This window comes from Tursiops truncatus, chromosome 4 (genome assembly GCF_011762595.2).
Source record: "Tursiops truncatus isolate mTurTru1 chromosome 4, mTurTru1.mat.Y, whole genome shotgun sequence".
Taxonomy (NCBI): Eukaryota; Metazoa; Chordata; class Mammalia; order Artiodactyla; family Delphinidae; genus Tursiops; species Tursiops truncatus.
In genome coordinates this window covers 109,621,736-109,639,844 of record NC_047037.1, presented here as the reverse complement: position 1 = coordinate 109,639,844, position 18,109 = coordinate 109,621,736, and the positions used below count along the sequence as shown (strand labels likewise).

General features: G+C 36.7%; 1 protein-coding gene across 1 annotated transcript in view; it reads right to left on the bottom strand.

Moving 5' to 3' along the window:
- Positions 1 to 689: 689 nt before the first annotated feature.
- GBE1 (1,4-alpha-glucan branching enzyme 1) overlaps positions 690 to 18,109 on the bottom strand; it is a 288,288-nt gene continuing 270,868 nt past the window's right edge. Inside the window, exons 15-16 of the mRNA XM_019922679.3 lie at positions 16,806 to 16,923; positions 690 to 1,449 (exon numbers count right to left, since the gene is read on the bottom strand). Of these exons, the coding sequence (XP_019778238.1) occupies positions 1,393 to 1,449; positions 16,806 to 16,923 (175 nt within the window). The 3' untranslated portion in view covers positions 690 to 1,392. The remainder of the gene's footprint in view (positions 1,450 to 16,805; positions 16,924 to 18,109) is intronic.

Genomic DNA, 18,109 nt, shown 5'->3' with positions numbered 1-18,109 from the left:
AGGCTTTCAGTAGTCTTTCCTAATGTGTGTCATCATCATCTGGCATCACTGTCAGGAAATCAAACTATTACTGTACTTTTGAAATTAAGGCAAATAACATGTGTCAGACCTAGATGCAAGGCTTTACTCAGGTTATAAGAAAGATGGTTAATATGCAGGCTTAGCTATAAAAGGAAGTCTCTTTTGCTAATCTCTTCCATTACTGAAGCAGTTTTTAATAGACTTTCATGTACTCCTTATTAGTCATGATAATCAAGCTAAAAACAAACAAAAAAGAAGCAGTCAGTATTAATGTAAAGGAAAATATTAAATCTTTTAAAAAGTGACAGATACTTTATGCCTCATAAGTGCATCATAATTTCTCAGTTATGAATGAATTACCTGTGGCCTGCTATTTAATAAACCAAGGGGTAATTTCATGATGGAGTATCCCATGGAGTTGAGATAGTTAATTCAGCTTCTAAAAGCGTTGAGGTTTAGAGCTCAAAAGTAGCTTAGATATCTGAGTTATTTAGTATAATTTCAACTTACCAAATAGTACCTAAAGAAAAAAATAGTATTAATCCCCACGCCTAGTCCATCGTGCGATGTGCACATATGTGGGGAAGGTCTCAGAGTTGAGAGAGGCATTTTAATATTCACTTTAAATCAATCCCCATAACATCACAGCAAAATAAACATTATCAAAGGCAATTTTGCAATTTTTTTTTATTGACTAAAAGTAAAAGATAGTTTCTGAAATGTTACAATTACCAAGAAATGAAGATATTAGCATCTACCAAGATACTAAGTGAACAAGAGATCACAAGATAAAACTTATGCAAAAAAAGGCATGGATGAGTTCACAGGCAACAACTTTTATCTTTGACACAATCCTTAGTTTTATATTATTATTATATACTTATTACAGTATTTCTAAACACAATTTGAAAAAGGAGAGTAACAATCTTGGTATTTTGTAATTTAGATCAAGAGATACCAGAACAAATAAAGTCACCAGATAGCGCCTTAAAAAAGATGCTGTATACATTCAACAGAAATAATCAAACATGGCACATGATTCAAATCTGAACTTAAAAGGACTAAATAACTGGCTTGTAAGGCAAAATTGTTTGAAGACATGATATATCACACTTCATTTGAGGATCCTAGCTGTTCAGATGGCTGGAAAATATAGTCTAGGATCTCCAAAATTCCAACAAATATGTTCCCCTCTCCTCCTTAAAGAAAAGTTTGACATTCATTTTCATAAACCAGTATTGAATTTCAGACATCTGACATTTAGGCTAGACAAATATATTTTGAAAAGCTTACACATTACAAGCTCTGGGACAACAAGCGTGGGAAAACAAAGTGCACATCTTTCTTTGCTGGAGCTGAAATCAGATCTCTTCAGTTGGGCAGGTCCACATTCTGAAGGACGAGGGCCACTCGGTTTGGAATGTACACCTAAGACAACACAATAGAGTCAGTGCATTTGAAAGAAAAACTGGGAGTGATGTCATCATGTCAGAGTGACTGAGGCATGATGCAGTTTCACATTTGCCTAAATTACAGTTACCTTTACAATTCTACTGGCTCTGAGGAGACTCAAATCCCACAGTTCCAACAGTTCTGGCATCAATGTAAGACTCCTTTAAAACACAGTTCCAACAGTTCTGGCATCAATGTAAGACGCCTTTAAAACAGTCACCGCTAGAGGGCTCCATACGCTTTACAAAAACCAATGCTCCTCAGACACTAGGGACAGAAATAGCCCTCGCTGCTCCTTTTAGGCGCTATCAGGTGGTGAAGGAAGGCTGCCCTCCAGTTCACAATGTTATTCTATTCAGGGGAATAAAAGTAACATACAAAAGATTGCTCACATCAAGTCACTTTTATTATCGTTCTGGTTTGTGTTTTCTCCTGTTATTTTAAGAACAAAACCTTAATGGTAACAGTAAAAGGTATCCTAAGTGTATTTTAGGCCCCGATCCAATTTAAATCAATCAAGAAGCTTGCCACTGCACCGAAAATACAATCCACATTCTTTGCCTGCCCCGCGGAGTCCTGACTCAGCTCCTTCTTGAAAATGTACAGCTCCCATCTCAGATCTGCTCTTCACTTACCCCTTCTCCCCTCACCAGGCTCTGGCCACAGGGCCCTTTCTGTTCCTTGAACACTCCACATCCTTCCCTTCCTCTTGGTCTTGGCCCCTGCCTGCCCCTCTGTTCAGAACACTCTTTACCTGGCTAGTTCCCTATCTCTTAGATCTTGAAAAATCCCAGTTCCACGGAGACGTATTCCTTGATAACTCTATATCTGATGGTATCTCCATGCCATTTCCTATCACAGCATCATTTTTGTTTTTTTCTGAACACTTAACAATTTGTAATTCTTTTTCAAGTTTATGATCAGTCCTTCCCACTAGACCATGAGGTTTACCAGGGTATAGGCCATATATCTTCATATTTCTAACTTTTAGTAGGTGCCAATGGACAAAGTAGGTGCCAATGATGACTAAATAAAAGAATGAATGATGGAGTAAGTAATAGAGGGATCAATATGTGCATATTTCACAAGATATTCTTTAATACATTTAAATCTAAAATAATTTTCATAAAGCTGAGAACTGATTTGAACTGCTTGATGCTTATCTATGTGCTGTTTTACACATATTTAATTACACATATTTAATTACTATTAACAAAGCAAACAGTAAAAATAATATTACAGATTGTTGTCTTCATTGTGACAGTATCTCTCCATTTCTGACTTTGTGAATATTTTACTATTTTCAGTCACTTTAACTGAAAGCTTGACTGATGGTTAAAAAAAATAAAAGAAAAAGGCTTTTATAGTTTAGAACTGGAATGAAAAATGCAAAGCAAACAGGGCTTTAGGGAAAAAAAATTAAAGAACAGAACAGCTGATTTTCATTGACTGAGACCACTGTATGTCCAATGCATGTCAACTCTGCAAATGAACACAATGTTTTCCCTTGAGGTTTCTGTGATAAAGACCTCTTACAACTGTTTAAAAAAAATAAGATACACCAATACAGCTGGTTAGCTTTGAACATTAAAGATTAAAGCAGTTTTTAAATGATGGAATTTTGAGAAATTTATATTATGAATGTAACAACTAGGGAACAGTTTTTCTAATTTTGAATCAAAAGTAACAGTGATTTAGGAAAAGAACATGGTCATCTGAGAAAAATTTCACAAATGCTAACAGTTTACTGGATTACTCAATGTCTCACAGTCTGATTTGCAATCCAGTACTTCCAAAAGATAATATTACATCCTTGCAGTTGTTAAGTGTGGGGAACCCACGTATTTCAATGCCATAATCAGTTTCCCTACAATTTACACAGTTTTTAATGTCATATAAAACCACATCATGATTTGATTGCTAATATAATCTCTTCCATTCAATAGTTTCTTTGACTGTGATAGGTAAGATGTTATAAGATTGGTTCAACAAAAGGAAGCTGGAGGTACTCATGAACAAAGCAGGACTATTACCAATGGTCCCGACAAATCCAGTCCAAAGGATGCCCTATTTCCACAATGACACTACAGACTAAAGCAACAACAGACCAAAGCAAAAGAGGAGAAATAAAAGAAATCAACAATCAGATTCAATCATTTCTCTCTCCAGGTCTTCTCAAAACAGGCATGAATCAAGAGACAGTTGTCCTGCCCTTCTAAAGGAATTTGCTATGTATTTATTCTAGCTGTTTAGTTTGGGGAATCATAGTAACTAGGTGTAACTAATCAGTGGGACAGCAGGTTATAATCAGAATGGTTCTGATTTGTTCTGTCAGGGCCATTCTAAAACTGAAGACCAATCTAAATTTCTCAGCAGCACCGGAAACTGGAGAAAAGAATTTCAGTTCCCTTTACCTTAAAAACATGTCTCTGATATTATTTGGTCCTATATGCAGATAAAAATATTCTGATTAGCCCAAGTCTCCTAAGAAGCAATAAAACACACAAGTCAGGCCTAGGACAAAAAATGATAGGTCCGTGCTCAGTGTGGCACAGTGATATAGCAGGACACATCACCTCAATCTCTTACTGGATCTTATGCACTTTTGATATTTACTCTGATTCATAACCTCACACCGATTTCATTAATGAAATATGAATAACTATAGGTTGATAATTTAGAAGCAGTCTTACTCTCTGGTATTCTAGCTAGCCCAAATTTAAGTGTAAAACAAACTGGATGACATGAGAACTTCAAGGTTTGCAGTAAATGCATTGAGTTTCCTATTTTGTCATTTAATGGTTAAAAAAATCCTCCAAGAATTCTCTCTCAATGATGCTGGCCATTTTATGTAAGGACCTTTATGGTGCCAATTCCAGCCACACTTAGAGACCTCTTAATACTATCTGCTCAAAAACCATCAGTTGATAATTGTACAATATCATTAATGGGAATATTGTGTAATTATATTTTTTCACTGCATTGTTAATTACCAGAATGTGTTCATGTTGCTTTAGAGCCCCTGCAGTATAAACGACATGAAAGAATTTCCCCAAGCAATGGATTTTTCTTAACTATGGCTATTTATGGATTTTGGACTTTTCTTCTTTACTAGGGTTCTGAGTATATAAATCAGTGTTCTTAGTAGTTAGGAAACGACTACAAATTATACTAAAGGACTTAAGATAATTAGAGCTAATCCTTATGATGAGACAATTACAGACGTGAACAATTTGGGGACTCTATAATTTAGTGCTAATATTGGCTCTGTAAATCTCAACTTACAATTTTAATTCTATAAATAGTTTTGATTCATACGGCAAAAGAAATATGAACATATTTTAAGTAGATTTAAACATAAATGCTTATATTTAAATACGAACAACTCATATTTAAGTATATGTATATAGAAACCATTTAGTACACACATCACAAATAAAATATGCTGATAAACATGTTCACTAGGCTCACTTACTAACCATTAGGCCGTAAACATTTTGTAGCTAGAATCACATGAAGAACATGTGAGACAGCGTAATGTAGAGCCATGAATTTCATTGTTTCTAGCTATTTTTATAGTCCATTCTTCACAAGGAATCAGAATGTCACATTATAATCCAGTTCATTTATTAAGAGAGTCAAAATGCATGCTAATCTATCCAGTTATTTTGACTACCTTAATGACTTAATCACTATGCAAACCATTAGTATGGCTCAAAAAATAACTGACCACACAATAATCTACTATATTATGTCATTCAGACAAAGTATTATGTTCTTCTAGGGTCAAAATTGAGTTACACAATTTAATTACACAAATTAATTACATAATTTTTGCAAACAGTATGGCAAAAATTTGAAAACAGAAAATTTGAAAATAACTTTAAATAAAAAATACTTAGGGCTTCCCTGGTGGCGCAGTGGTTGAGAGTCCCCCTGCCGACAGAGGGGACACGGGTTCGTGCCCCAGTCCGGGAAGATCCCACATGCCGCGGAGCGGCTGGGCCCGTGAGCCATGGCCACTGAGCCTGCGCGTCCGGAGCCTGTGCTCCGCAACGGGAGAGGCCACAACAGTGAGAGGCCCGCGTACCGCAAAACAAAACAAAACAAAACAAAACAAAACAAAACAAAACAAAACAAAAAAATTTAAAAGGCAAGTTTTGAAATGTTCTTAGAAATTGTAAAAGTTAGCAATAGCACATAATCAGAGTGATAACATCATTTGATGAAAAGGGCATTAGACCCTTAACAATCTATATATATACACTTGTCATAAAAAATCAAAAATTATTTTGAAAAATAAGGGTGACATATATAATAATTTCAATTTTTACATACATGCTTTAGTTCACAAAATATTTTCTAAGAAAAAAATCTTATTAATGTAGAAGTATATATTATCTCATTTAATTTAGAATATGAAAAAGAGTAAACTTTAAGAATCAAAATTGATTTTGTCTGAAAAAAAAAACCTAAACATTTTCATAATTCTGGACAGAGCAAAAAACATTTCCCAACTTAATTTATATTTTCAATGCCTACAACTGAGGGACAATAAGAAAGATACCTCTATGCCAAATGCCCTATTTAAACTAGAAGTCTACCTTTGAATCACCAAATTTAGAATGGGAATAAACAGATCTACTTCCTAAGGATAAGGAGATTAATTGGCAAAGTAATAGATGCTAAAACTATTGCTTTATTCACAGTTCACCATTAAGACTGCTTAAGTTATTGTAAAGGAATCTAATTCATTTCAGGTTCAATAATCTCTGCTCTTCCATTTGTGCCATGGAATTTGAATTTATGAATCAGAAAAGAGACAGAGAGCACCCCTGCCCCTCCTCATGCACTGATTAAGATATAGGTTAATATAAGTTCCTATATCAGGAACCAAAATATAGAGAAATCATCATGCTAAAATGGAGTTCCAAAAACTGTCAGTAAAGAAGAATGGAAAAGTTCTGCCCTATAGCTTCTTGGCATTTGTGAGATACTCCGACCTTAGCATATACGTTTCAACAGTAGTACACATGCAGTTCTCCTCTGGCTTAACAGTTGCAACTGATGGAGCATATAAAGAAGACACTGGGATGGTACCTGGTGATGCTGCAGCATATATGGCTATTTTAAGATTCCTTTGAGCTCTGTTTGTTGCTATCTTTGAAAACAGATTTGACACTTAATCAGCAGATCCCTTGGATTATTGAGCTTGCAAATTAAGCTTTGGCAAATACAGTGTACTAGTTATGATGGACAGAAATTTCATGGAAAAGAAAAAAAATTACATTTTTTCTCCCCTTCCCTCTTTATTCTAGGCATGTGGGAGGCAGAAGGTGGTTGAATGAGACCTAGAGCACTTAGGGTCATGTTCAAGAAACCTGATTGGATCCCAGCGCATATTGATCAGTTTAATAAAGAGTTCCATTATGATGATGCATTCTTATATTAGGTATGTATATTAATGTCATTTTTTTCTTTGGCTCTTTGAAGGATAACTCTGGTAAGAATGAATCTGTTTTATTGGATTTTCAGGTCTACTTGGGCTCCCTTATTCTTTTAAAAAAATTTTATTTTATTATTATTTGTTTGTTTTTTGCGGTACACGGGCCTCTCACTGTTGTGGCCTCTCCCATTGCGGAGCACAGGCTCCGGACGCACAGGCTCAGCGGCCATGGCTCACGGGCCTAGATGCTCCGCAGCATGTGGGATCTTCCCGGACTGGGGCACGAACCTGTGTCCCCTGCATCGGCAGGGGGACTCTCAACCACTGCACCACCAGGGAAGCCCCCCCAAAATTTTATTATATTATTTTATTGCATTAATATAAATTATTACAAAAATCACAATGTCATATACAAAAATATATGAAATACTATAATGAATATTTTAGGTACACACACCTTGCTTAAGAAATCATCCCTAACCAACAACCAATTTTTTTTTTAATTGAATTACAGTTGATTAATTGGGTTCCCTTATTTTTACATTAAAACCAGTGATCACTTCATCTGGAGTCTAAAGACTTATTTAAAATGAGTCATTCCTAGATTGGTTCAAGATGGTGGAGTAGAAGGACATGCACTCACTCCCTCCTCCAAGAGCACTGGAACCACAACTAATTGCTAAACAATCATCAATAGAAAGACACTGGAACTCACCAAAAAAGATACCCAACATCCAGAGATGAAGGAGAAGCTGCAATGAAATGGTAGGAGGGGTGCAATCATGATAAAATCAAATCCCATAACTGCTGGGTGGGCAACTCACAAACTGGAGAACAATTAAACCACAGAAGTTCACCTACTGGAGTGAAGGTTCTGAGCCCCACATCAGGCTTCCCAACCTGGGGTCCAGCAATGGGAGGAGGAATCCCCAGAGAACTGGACTTTGAAGGCCAGTGGGATTTGACTGCAAGACTTCGACAGGACGGGGGGAAACAGAGACTCCACACTTAGAGGGCACACACAAAGTAGTGTGCACACCAGGACCCGAGGGAAAGAGCAGTGACCCCATAGGAGTCTAAACCAGACCTACCTGCTAGTGTCGGAGGGTCTCCTGCAGAGGCAGGGGATGGCTGTGGCTCACCACAGGGACAAGGACACTGGCAGCAGAAGTTCTGGGAAGTATTCATTGGCTTGAGGCCTCTGAGAATCCACCATTAGCCCCACCAAAGAGCCTGCAGGCTCCAGTGCTGGGTCGCCTCTGGCCAAACAACAACCAGGGAAGGAACACAGCCCCAACCACAGGTGGATTACAGTTTTACTGAGCTCTACCCACCAGAGCAACACCCAGCTCAACCCACCACAGGTCCCTCCCATCAGGAAGCCTGCACAAGCCTCTTAGAGAGCCTCATCCACCAGAGGGCAGACAGCAGAAGCAAGAAGAACTACAATCCTGCAGCCTGCGGAACGAAAACCACAATCACAGAAAGACAGACAAAATGAAAAGGCAGAGGACTATGTCCAAGATGAAGGAACAAGATAAAACCCCAGAAAAACAACTAAATGAAGTAGAGATAGGCAACCTTCCAGAAGAATAATTCAGAATAATAATAGTGAAGATGATCTAGGACCTAGGAAAAAGAATGGAGGCAAGGATTGAGAAGATGCAAGAAATGCTTAACAAAGACCTGGAAGAATTAAAGAACAAACAAACAGAGATGAACAATACAATAACTGAAATGAAAAATACACTACAGGGAATCAATAGCAGAATAACTGAGGCAGAAGAACAGGTAAGTGACCTGGAAGACAGAATGGTGGCATTCACTGCCATGGAACAGAATAAAGAAAAAAGAATGAAAAGAAATGAAGACAGTCTAAGAGACCTCTGGGACAACATTAAATGCACAAACATTCACATTATAGGGGCCGCAGAAGGAGAAGAGAGAGAGAGAGAAAGGACCCGAGAAAACATTTCAAGACACTATAATTGAAAACTTCCGTCACATGGGGAAGTAAATAGCCACCCAAGTCCAGGAAGTGCAGAGAGTCCCAGGCAGGATAACTCCAAGGAGAAATACACCAAGGCATATAGTAATCAAATTCACAAAAATTAAAGACGAAGGAAAATTAAAAGCAACAAGGGAAGAACGACAACTAATGTACAAGGGACTCCCATAAGGTTAACAGCTGATTTCTTAGCAGAAACTTTTCAAGCCAGAAAGGACTGGTACAATATATTTAAAGTGATGAAAGGGAATAACCTACAACCAAGAATACTCTACCCAGCATGGATCTCATTGAGATTGGATGGTGAAATCAAAAGCTTTACAGACAAGCCAAAGCTAAGAGAATTCAGCACCACCAAACCAGCTCTAAAACAAATGCTGAAGGAACTTCTCAAAGTCAGAAACACAAGAGAAGACAAGGACCTAAAAACCAAACCCAAAACAATTAAGAAAATGGTAATAGGTACATACATATCGATAATTACCTTAAATATGAATGGATTAAATGCTCCAACCAAAAGACACAGGCTTGCTGAATGGATACAAAAACAAGACCCATACCTTATGCTGTCTACAGGAGACCCATTTCAGACCTAGGGACACATACAGACTGAAAGTGAGGGGATGGAAAAAGATATTCCATGCAAATGGAAATTAGAAGAAACCTGGAGTAGCAATACTCATATCAGATAAAATAGACTTTAAAATAAAGAATGTTACAAGAGACAAGAAAGGACACTACATAATGATCAAGGGATCAATCCAAGAAGAATATATAATAATTATAAATATATATGCACCCAACATAGGAGCACCTCAATACATAAGGCAACTGCTAACAGCTATAAAAGAGGAAATCGACAGTAACACAATAATAGTGGGGGACTTTAACACCTCACTTATACCAATGGACAGATCATCCAAAATGAAAATAAATAAGGAAACAGAAGCTTTAAATGACACAATAAACCAGATGGATTTAATTGATATTTATAGGGCATTCCATCTGAAAACCACAGATTACACTTTCTTCTCAAGTGCACATGGAACATTCTCCAGGATAGATCATATCTTGGGTCACAAATGAAGCCTTGGTAAATTGAAGAAAATTGAAATTGTATTAAACATCTTTTCTGACCACAATGCTATGAGATTACAAATAAATTACAGGAAAAAAACCGTAAAAAAACAAACATATGGAGGCTAAGCAATACGCTACTAAGTAACCAAGACATCACTGAAGAAATCAAAGAGGAAATCAAAAAATACCTAGAGACAAATGACAAGGAAAACACAACGACCCAAAATCTATGGGTTGCAGCAAAAGCAGTTCTAAGATGGAAGTTTAGAGCAATAAAATCCTACCTGAAAAACAAGAAAATTTTCAAATAAACAATTTAACCTTACACCTAAAGGAACTACAGAAAGAACAAACAAAGCCCCCAAATTAGTAGAAGGATAGAAATCATAAAGATCAGAGCAGAAATAAATGAAATAGAAACAAAAGAAACAATAGCAAAGATCAATAAAACTAAAAGGTGGTTCTCTGAGAAGATGAACAAAATTGATAAACCTTTAGCCAGACTCATCAAGAAAAACAGGGAGGAGACTCAAATCAATAAAATTAGAAATGAAAAAGGACAAGTTAAAATGGACACTGCAGAAATACAAAGCTTCGTAAGAGACTACTACAAGCAATTCTATACCAATAAAATGGACAACCTGGAAGAAATGGACAAATTCTTAGAAAGGTATAACCTTCCAAGACTGAACCAGGAAGAAATAGAAAATATGAACAGACCAATCACAAGTGATGAAATTGAAACTGTGATTAAAAATCTTCCAACAAACAAATGTCCAGAACCAGATGGCTTCACAGGTGAATTCTATCAAACATTTAGAGAAGAGCTAACACCCATCCTTCTCAAACTCTTCCAAAAAATTGCAGAGGAAGAAACACTCCCAAACTCATTCTATGAGGCCACCATCACCCTGATACCAAAGCCAGATCAAGATACTACAAAAAAAGAAAATTACAGACCAATATCACTGATGAGTATAGATGCAAAAATCCTCAACAAAATCCTAGCAAACAGAATCCAGCAACACATTAAAAGGATGATACACCATGATCAAGTGGGATTTATCCAAGGGATGCAAGGATTCTTCAATCTATGCAAATCAATCAATGTGATACACTATATTAACAAATCGAAGGAGAAAAACAATATGATCATCTCAATAGATGCAGAAAAAGCTTTTGACAAAATTTAACACCAATTTACGGTCAAAACTCCAGAAAGTGGGCATAGAGGGAACCTACCTCAACATAATAAAGGCTATATATGACAAACCCACAGCAAACACCATTCTCAATGGTGAAAAACTGAAAGCATTTCCTCTAAGATCAGGAAAGAGACAAGGATGTCCACTCTCACCACTATTATTCAACATAGTTTTGGAAGTCCTAGCCATGTGAATCAGAGAAAACAAAGAAATAAAAGGAATACAAAATGGAAAAGAAGAAGTAAAACTGTCACTCCTTTCAGATGACATGATACTATACATAGAAAATCCTAAAGATGCCACCAGAAAACTACTAGAGCTAATCAACGAATTTGGTAAAGTTGCAGGATATAAAACCAATGCACAGAAATCTCTTGCATTCCTAGACAGTAACAACAAAAGATCACAAAGAAAAATTCAGTAACCAATCCTACTCACCATTGCAACAGAAAGAATAAAATAGCTAGGAATAAACCTATCTAAGAAAGTAAAAGACCTGTACTCAGAAAAGTATGACACTGGTGAAAGAAATCAAAGATAACACAAACTGATGGAGAGATATACCATGTTCTTGGATTGGAAGAATCAATATTGTGAAAATGACTATACTACCCAAAGCAATCTACAGATTCAATGCAATCCCTATCAAATTACCAATGGCATTTTTTACAGAGCTAGAACAAAAAATCTTAAAATTTGAGTGGAGACACAAAAGACCCTGAATAGGCAAAGCAATCTTGAGAAAAAAAAAAAAAAAATGGAGCTAGAGGAATCAGGTTTCCTGCCTTTATACTATACTACAAAGCTACAGTAATCAAGACAACATTGTACTGGCAGAAAAACAGAAATATAGATCAATGGAACAGGATAGAAAGCCCAGAGATTAACTCACACACCTATGGTCAACTAATCTATGAAAAAGGAGGCAAGGATATACAGTGGAGAAAAGACAGTCTCTTCCATAAGTGGTGCTGAGAAAACTGGACAGCTACAAGTAAAAGAATGAAATTAGAACACTCCCTAACACCATACACAAAAATAAACTCAAAATGGATTAAGGACTTAAGTGTAAAACCAGACACTATAAAACTCTTAGAGGAAAACATAGGAAGAACACTCTTTGACATAAATCACAGCAAGATCTTTTTTGACCCACCTCCTAGAATAATGGAAATAGAAACAAAAATAAACACATGGACCTAATGAAAGTTAAAAACTGTTGCACAGCAAAGGAAACCATAAACAAGACAACCCTCAGAATGGGAGAAAATATTTGCAAATGAATCAACGGACAAAGGATTAATCTCCAAAATATATAAACAACTCATGCAGCTCAATATTAAAAAAACAAACCACCCAATCCAAAAATGGGCAGAAGACCTGAACAGACATTTCTCCAAAGAAGATATACAGATGACTAAGAGGCACAAGAAAAGCTGTTCAACATCACTAATTATTAGAGAAATGCAAATCAAAACTACAATGAGGTATCACCTCACACTGGTTAGAATGGGCATCATCAGAAAATCTACAAACAATAAATGCTTGAGAGGGTGTGGAGAAAACGGAACCCTCTTGCACTGCTGGTGGGAATGTAAATTGATACAGCCACTATGGAGAACAGATGGAGGTTCCTTAAAAAACTAAAAATAGAATTACCATATGACTCAGCAATCCCACTACCGGGCATATATCCTGAGAAAACCATAATTCAAAAAGACACATGCACCCCAATGTTTATTGCAGCACTATTTACAATAGCTAGGTCATGGAAGCAACCTAAATGTCCATTGACAGACAAATGGATAAAGAAGATGTGGTACATTGGTACAATGGAATATTACTCAGCCATAAAAAGTCACGAAATTGGATCATTTGTAGAGGTGTGGCTGGACCTAGAGACTGTCATACAGTGAAGTAAGTCAGAAAAAGAAAAGCAAATATTGTATATTAACGCATATATGTGGAATCTAGAAAAATGGTACAGATGAACCTGTTTGCAAAGCAGAAATAGAGACACAGATGTAGAGAACAAATGTAAGGACACCAAGGGGGAAAAGCAGGGGGTAAGTGTTGGGGGGTGTGATGAACTCAGTGATTGGGATGGACATATATACACTTATATGTATAAAATAGATAACTAATAAGGACCTGCTGTATAGCACAGGTAACTCCACTTTGCTGTACAGTAGAAACTAGCACAACACTGGGAAACAACTATACCCCAATAAAAAAACATAAAAAAATTAAAGAATAAAATAAATGGAGTCATTCCTAAAGCATCAGTAGTTATCGAAAACAAGATGCTGCTGCTGAGAAGACAGGACCAATCTTTACCTTTTGACCGAGTTGGATCAGAATTCTATTATAGGCAGTGTTCTATTTCCCATGTGCTTGCAGTGCTGTATTCCTCTACCTCTTATGGAGACTTATCTGACCTTCTCCATTCCACCTGCTAATTTAGAACTGCACAGTCCATATTTGGAAGATCAATTCAATTAGTGCTTGAAAAGTAATCTCTTGACTGTTGCTGCCACTGGTTACTTGGCTTGTTTTAATTATATAGAATATCTTTGCTCTTAAAAAATCAAAAGGATGTCAAGATATTTTTTGCCCACCCTCAAAGGTTGCAAGCCCTCGCCTAAGATAATAATTTTTCCAAAATTGGGAGAATATCCTCAAAGCACCTAGTGTCTTGACACGCTTAAAATACCTAAATAATTATTGAATAGCCACAACAATAGTAACTTTTGAATACATGTGCAGTACCATTTTGCAGCTTCCCCAAAGCTTGGCTGTGTTAATTAATTTAGGCCCCGCAAGAACCTCTTGCTGTAGGCAGGATGCTATTATTAATCCTCACTATGCAGACAGGGAAACCGAGTCACAAAAAGATCAAATTACTCAAGTTCTCATAGCTGGTAAATGATCCCAAATTCCCTGCCATGACATGTTGTGGTCTTTTTTACTATATTACCAGGCTTCCCTTCCCAATAGAGCCCTCTTTGGATACACGAACCTTTAGGAAAGTTGGCTATATAACATTTTTTTTGTGTGTGTTATGTGGGCCTCTCACTGTCGTGGCCTCTCTCGTTGCAGAACACAGGCTCCGGACGTGCCGGCCCAGCGGCCATGGCTCACGGGCCCAGCCGCTCCGCGGCATGTGGGATCCTCCCGGACCGGGGCACGAACCCGTGTCCCCTGCATCGGCAGGCGGACTCTCAACCACTGCGCCACCAGGGAAGCCCGGCTATATAACATTTTTGCTATCTGAAACTTTCAAAACCCTTTCAGTCTAGTTCAACTGGTTCAAGTTCAGCTTTATCACAAGTGGGTGCTACTTCTCCATGACTCCTCTTTATGAGCTGTCACCTTCCCTAACCCCTCAGGGGTCTCTAACTCTTTTGGTTATTTCAGAGCTTTAAGACCGTTTTCTTGTTCATGTCAGAAACTATTTGTATCAGTCTTATTTTACATGTCAAAACTGAATGTTCTGACAAACTACGGCAATCATTCTTTGGAGATAGAATCCACTAGCAGCTTTGAGCCCTCCCTCTTGAAAATACATATGAATCTAGATCTCTATCTAAGCCATATCAACATCATCAACACCCCACCTCAACACACACATAGGGTAACACCTAGGTTTCCTAAGGCTACTGACTTTCCTCAGAGCTGATAATCAACAACTTAATCTTGCTCATCCCTGCTCGTTTTATTTATTTTATGCCACTGTCTTTGACATATATAATATGGCAGCTTACAAAGTAAGGTGCTGGTACCACCCTAAGAGTTGGGGATATAGTAGAAAAATGGAGGAGCCAGGGGTACCAAACAGAGTCTCATGCTTGACTTTTACCCAAACTTAAAAAAAAATGAGAGAATTTAACAGCAATAATAAAGCCATACATTTGTGGGATACATCCTGGCCTCACATAAGTGAAACAAATCTTTCCTTTTTTTTTCCTTCTTTTTCTTTATTGGAGTATAATTGCTTTACAATGTTGTGTTAGTTTCTGTCGCACGTTGAAGTGAATCAGCCATACGCATACATACATCCCCTCCCTCTTAGACCTCCCTCCCCCCCACCATCCCACCCAACGAGGCCATCACAGAGCACCAAGCTAAGCTCCCGATGCTATACAGCAGGTTCCCACTAGCTATCTATTTTATGCATGGTAGTGTATTTATGTCAAACCTTACCTCCCAATTCATCCACCCTCCCCTTACCCCCTCCGTGTCCACACGTCCATTCTCTATGTCTGCCTTTCTATTCCTGCCCTGCAAATAGGTTCATCTGTGCCATTTTTCTAGATTCCACATACATGCGTTAATATACGATATTTGTTTTTCTCTTTCTGACTTAAATCTTAATCCGAGACCTTTTATTGTGAAACAAACAAAAAAATGCAGATCTGAGACAGAGAGAAGAGGGAAGAGGAAGAAAGATAGATATATAACTAGTCAGGAAAAGGAAAACATACATAATGCAGATGTGGACTTGGCCATAAATTAAACGAAGAATTCCTCCAAATCTGCAGAGCTTCTAAATTCTACATTAATTTTTTTTATTGATATAGTTGATTTATAATATTAGTTTTAGGTGTACAACATAGTGATTCAAAATTTTTATATATTATACTCCATTTATAGTTATTATAAAATATTGGCTATATTCTCTGTGCTGTACAATATATCCTTGCAGCTTATTTATTTTATACATAGGAGTTTGTACTTCTTAATCCCTCCCCCTATCCTGCTGTTACCCCCTTCCCTCCCCACACTGGTAACCACTAGTTTGTTCCGTATATCTGTGACTCTATTTCTGTTTTGTTATATTCATTTGTTTGTTTATTTTTCAGATTCCACATATAAGTGATAACAAATGGTATCTGTCTTTCTCTGTCTGACTTACTTCACCAAGCATAATACCCTCCAGGTCCATCCATATTGTTGCAAATGGCAAAATTTTATCTACATTTTTAAAATAAATTAAATTTAGTAGTCTAAAGCAATATTCTTTCATTGTGTCAACATCACAAAGTAAAAGTTAGTTAATATAATACAACACTCTCCTCAGTAATATAAGGAAACCAGAGAATTTTATAACTAGAATGAATTCAGTCATCAATAACTACATGAAAGAAAAAGATGTATATACAGATTCTTTTAAGGTGTTTTAAATTAAACTTCATTAGATAACCAATAATGTAGAAATCTGCTTAATGTAAAATATTACAGAGAAAGCAAGAACAGAAAGAAAGTAAATTGTATAAAAATAGAAATATTCATAACAGAAAACTAAAATGTGCCTTCCTTTTATTTTTTGAGAAATAATTTTTAATCCTATTAATATTCAAATTTCCTCAATTGTCAGCTAAATATTCTGTATTATTTGTTTTTCCAAAACCCAGTTCAGTCTAGCACCACACATTGCATCTATTTTTTTAGTGCAATCCTATTACCCTACTCTCTGCCTTGTCTCCAAGTTGCTTACTTGTTGAAGAGTTGTTTCCTTGGACAAAAACACATCATTTTGAAAATACAGAATTAAATTTAAATGAAATGAAAATACCTTAAAAATCTTACTTACCAAAAGAGAATAAGGACAGTTGTTATGTTCAAAAGGTTTAGAAAAGAAATCGGTATTGTGGTCCAGTCTCTGGTGTCCTCCATATTCTGCTGCATCTGAATCTAGCACAATTTTGTACGTACAACTCTTAAGGAACCACAACGGTTTAGGAGTTGAATGAGACATTATAAAACATTTCTGAGACAGGACTTAAAAGTGAGTATTTTGAAAACTGTTTAATGATGATTTGTGCTATGTTCTCATTTCTTCTCTAAGATTTCTGAGTTTGAGTTTATCATGTTTGAAAGGGGCTTTATAGGCTATCTAGTCTGCACACCCGTGGGATCCTTGTTATCCTTTTATCACAGCTCGTCACATGATCATCCATACCTATTAACGAAGAATCTACTTTCCTCTTCATGTAACTAATTCCATTTGTTAGAAATTCTTCTCCATATTAAACAGAATTTTGATTTCTTGGGACTTTTTCTACCCAGAAAAGCCATAAAGAATAAGTTCAAAATACAGTAATTTTCAAATATTTAACAATAGCTATTTTGTCTCCATGTGTCCTCTGCATACATAACTAAATACTTACTAAATGTAATCCCAGAACCTTTGATCATTACTCATTTGATATGGCTTTTTACTATTTCCCTATCTCTGAATTCATTGCAGTTTGCCAGATCCTGGTTGATAAAGTGAGGAACACAGAAGAGAACTAAAGGTCCATGTGTGGCCTGAAGACCAAGTAGGCTCATTCTTTCCCCTTGGTTACAAGCAGCATGCTTCTATTAATGCACAAGATCATGCAAACATACTATCCATCATGCCACAGGTGGATTCATGTTGCAATCATGTGATCTGCTACAACTTAACATCTGATTTTTCACAATGAGCTATTATGCATGTTAGCATTATTGTATTTATAACAAAATAAGAGCTATGGTTATTATGTTCAAACTTATGCTCAGAAAGTCTAGAAATGATACTTGATTAAAAAATCCACAAGTAAATATAAATGGGTACCTAGAAATTTAAGTTTCTTCTAGCCTAAGGAGGGAGACAGATAGGTGTCTAGGTGCTTTGTATTTTCTTTTCCTCGTATATAAATATTTAATCTCAGAAACATTTGTACCTTTTCATTACAGCTAAAGTTATCACATTAAAAGTACATGGGAAAAAAAAAAGTACATGTGGATAACAAACTATGACCATATTTTCATGCCTAGGGGACTTCTGTGTGGGTAAGAGATGCAGATGGACGCACCACAGGAACTTTTGCTGGGAGTGGTGGCGCCATTTCAGTCAATCCAGGTCAGCCT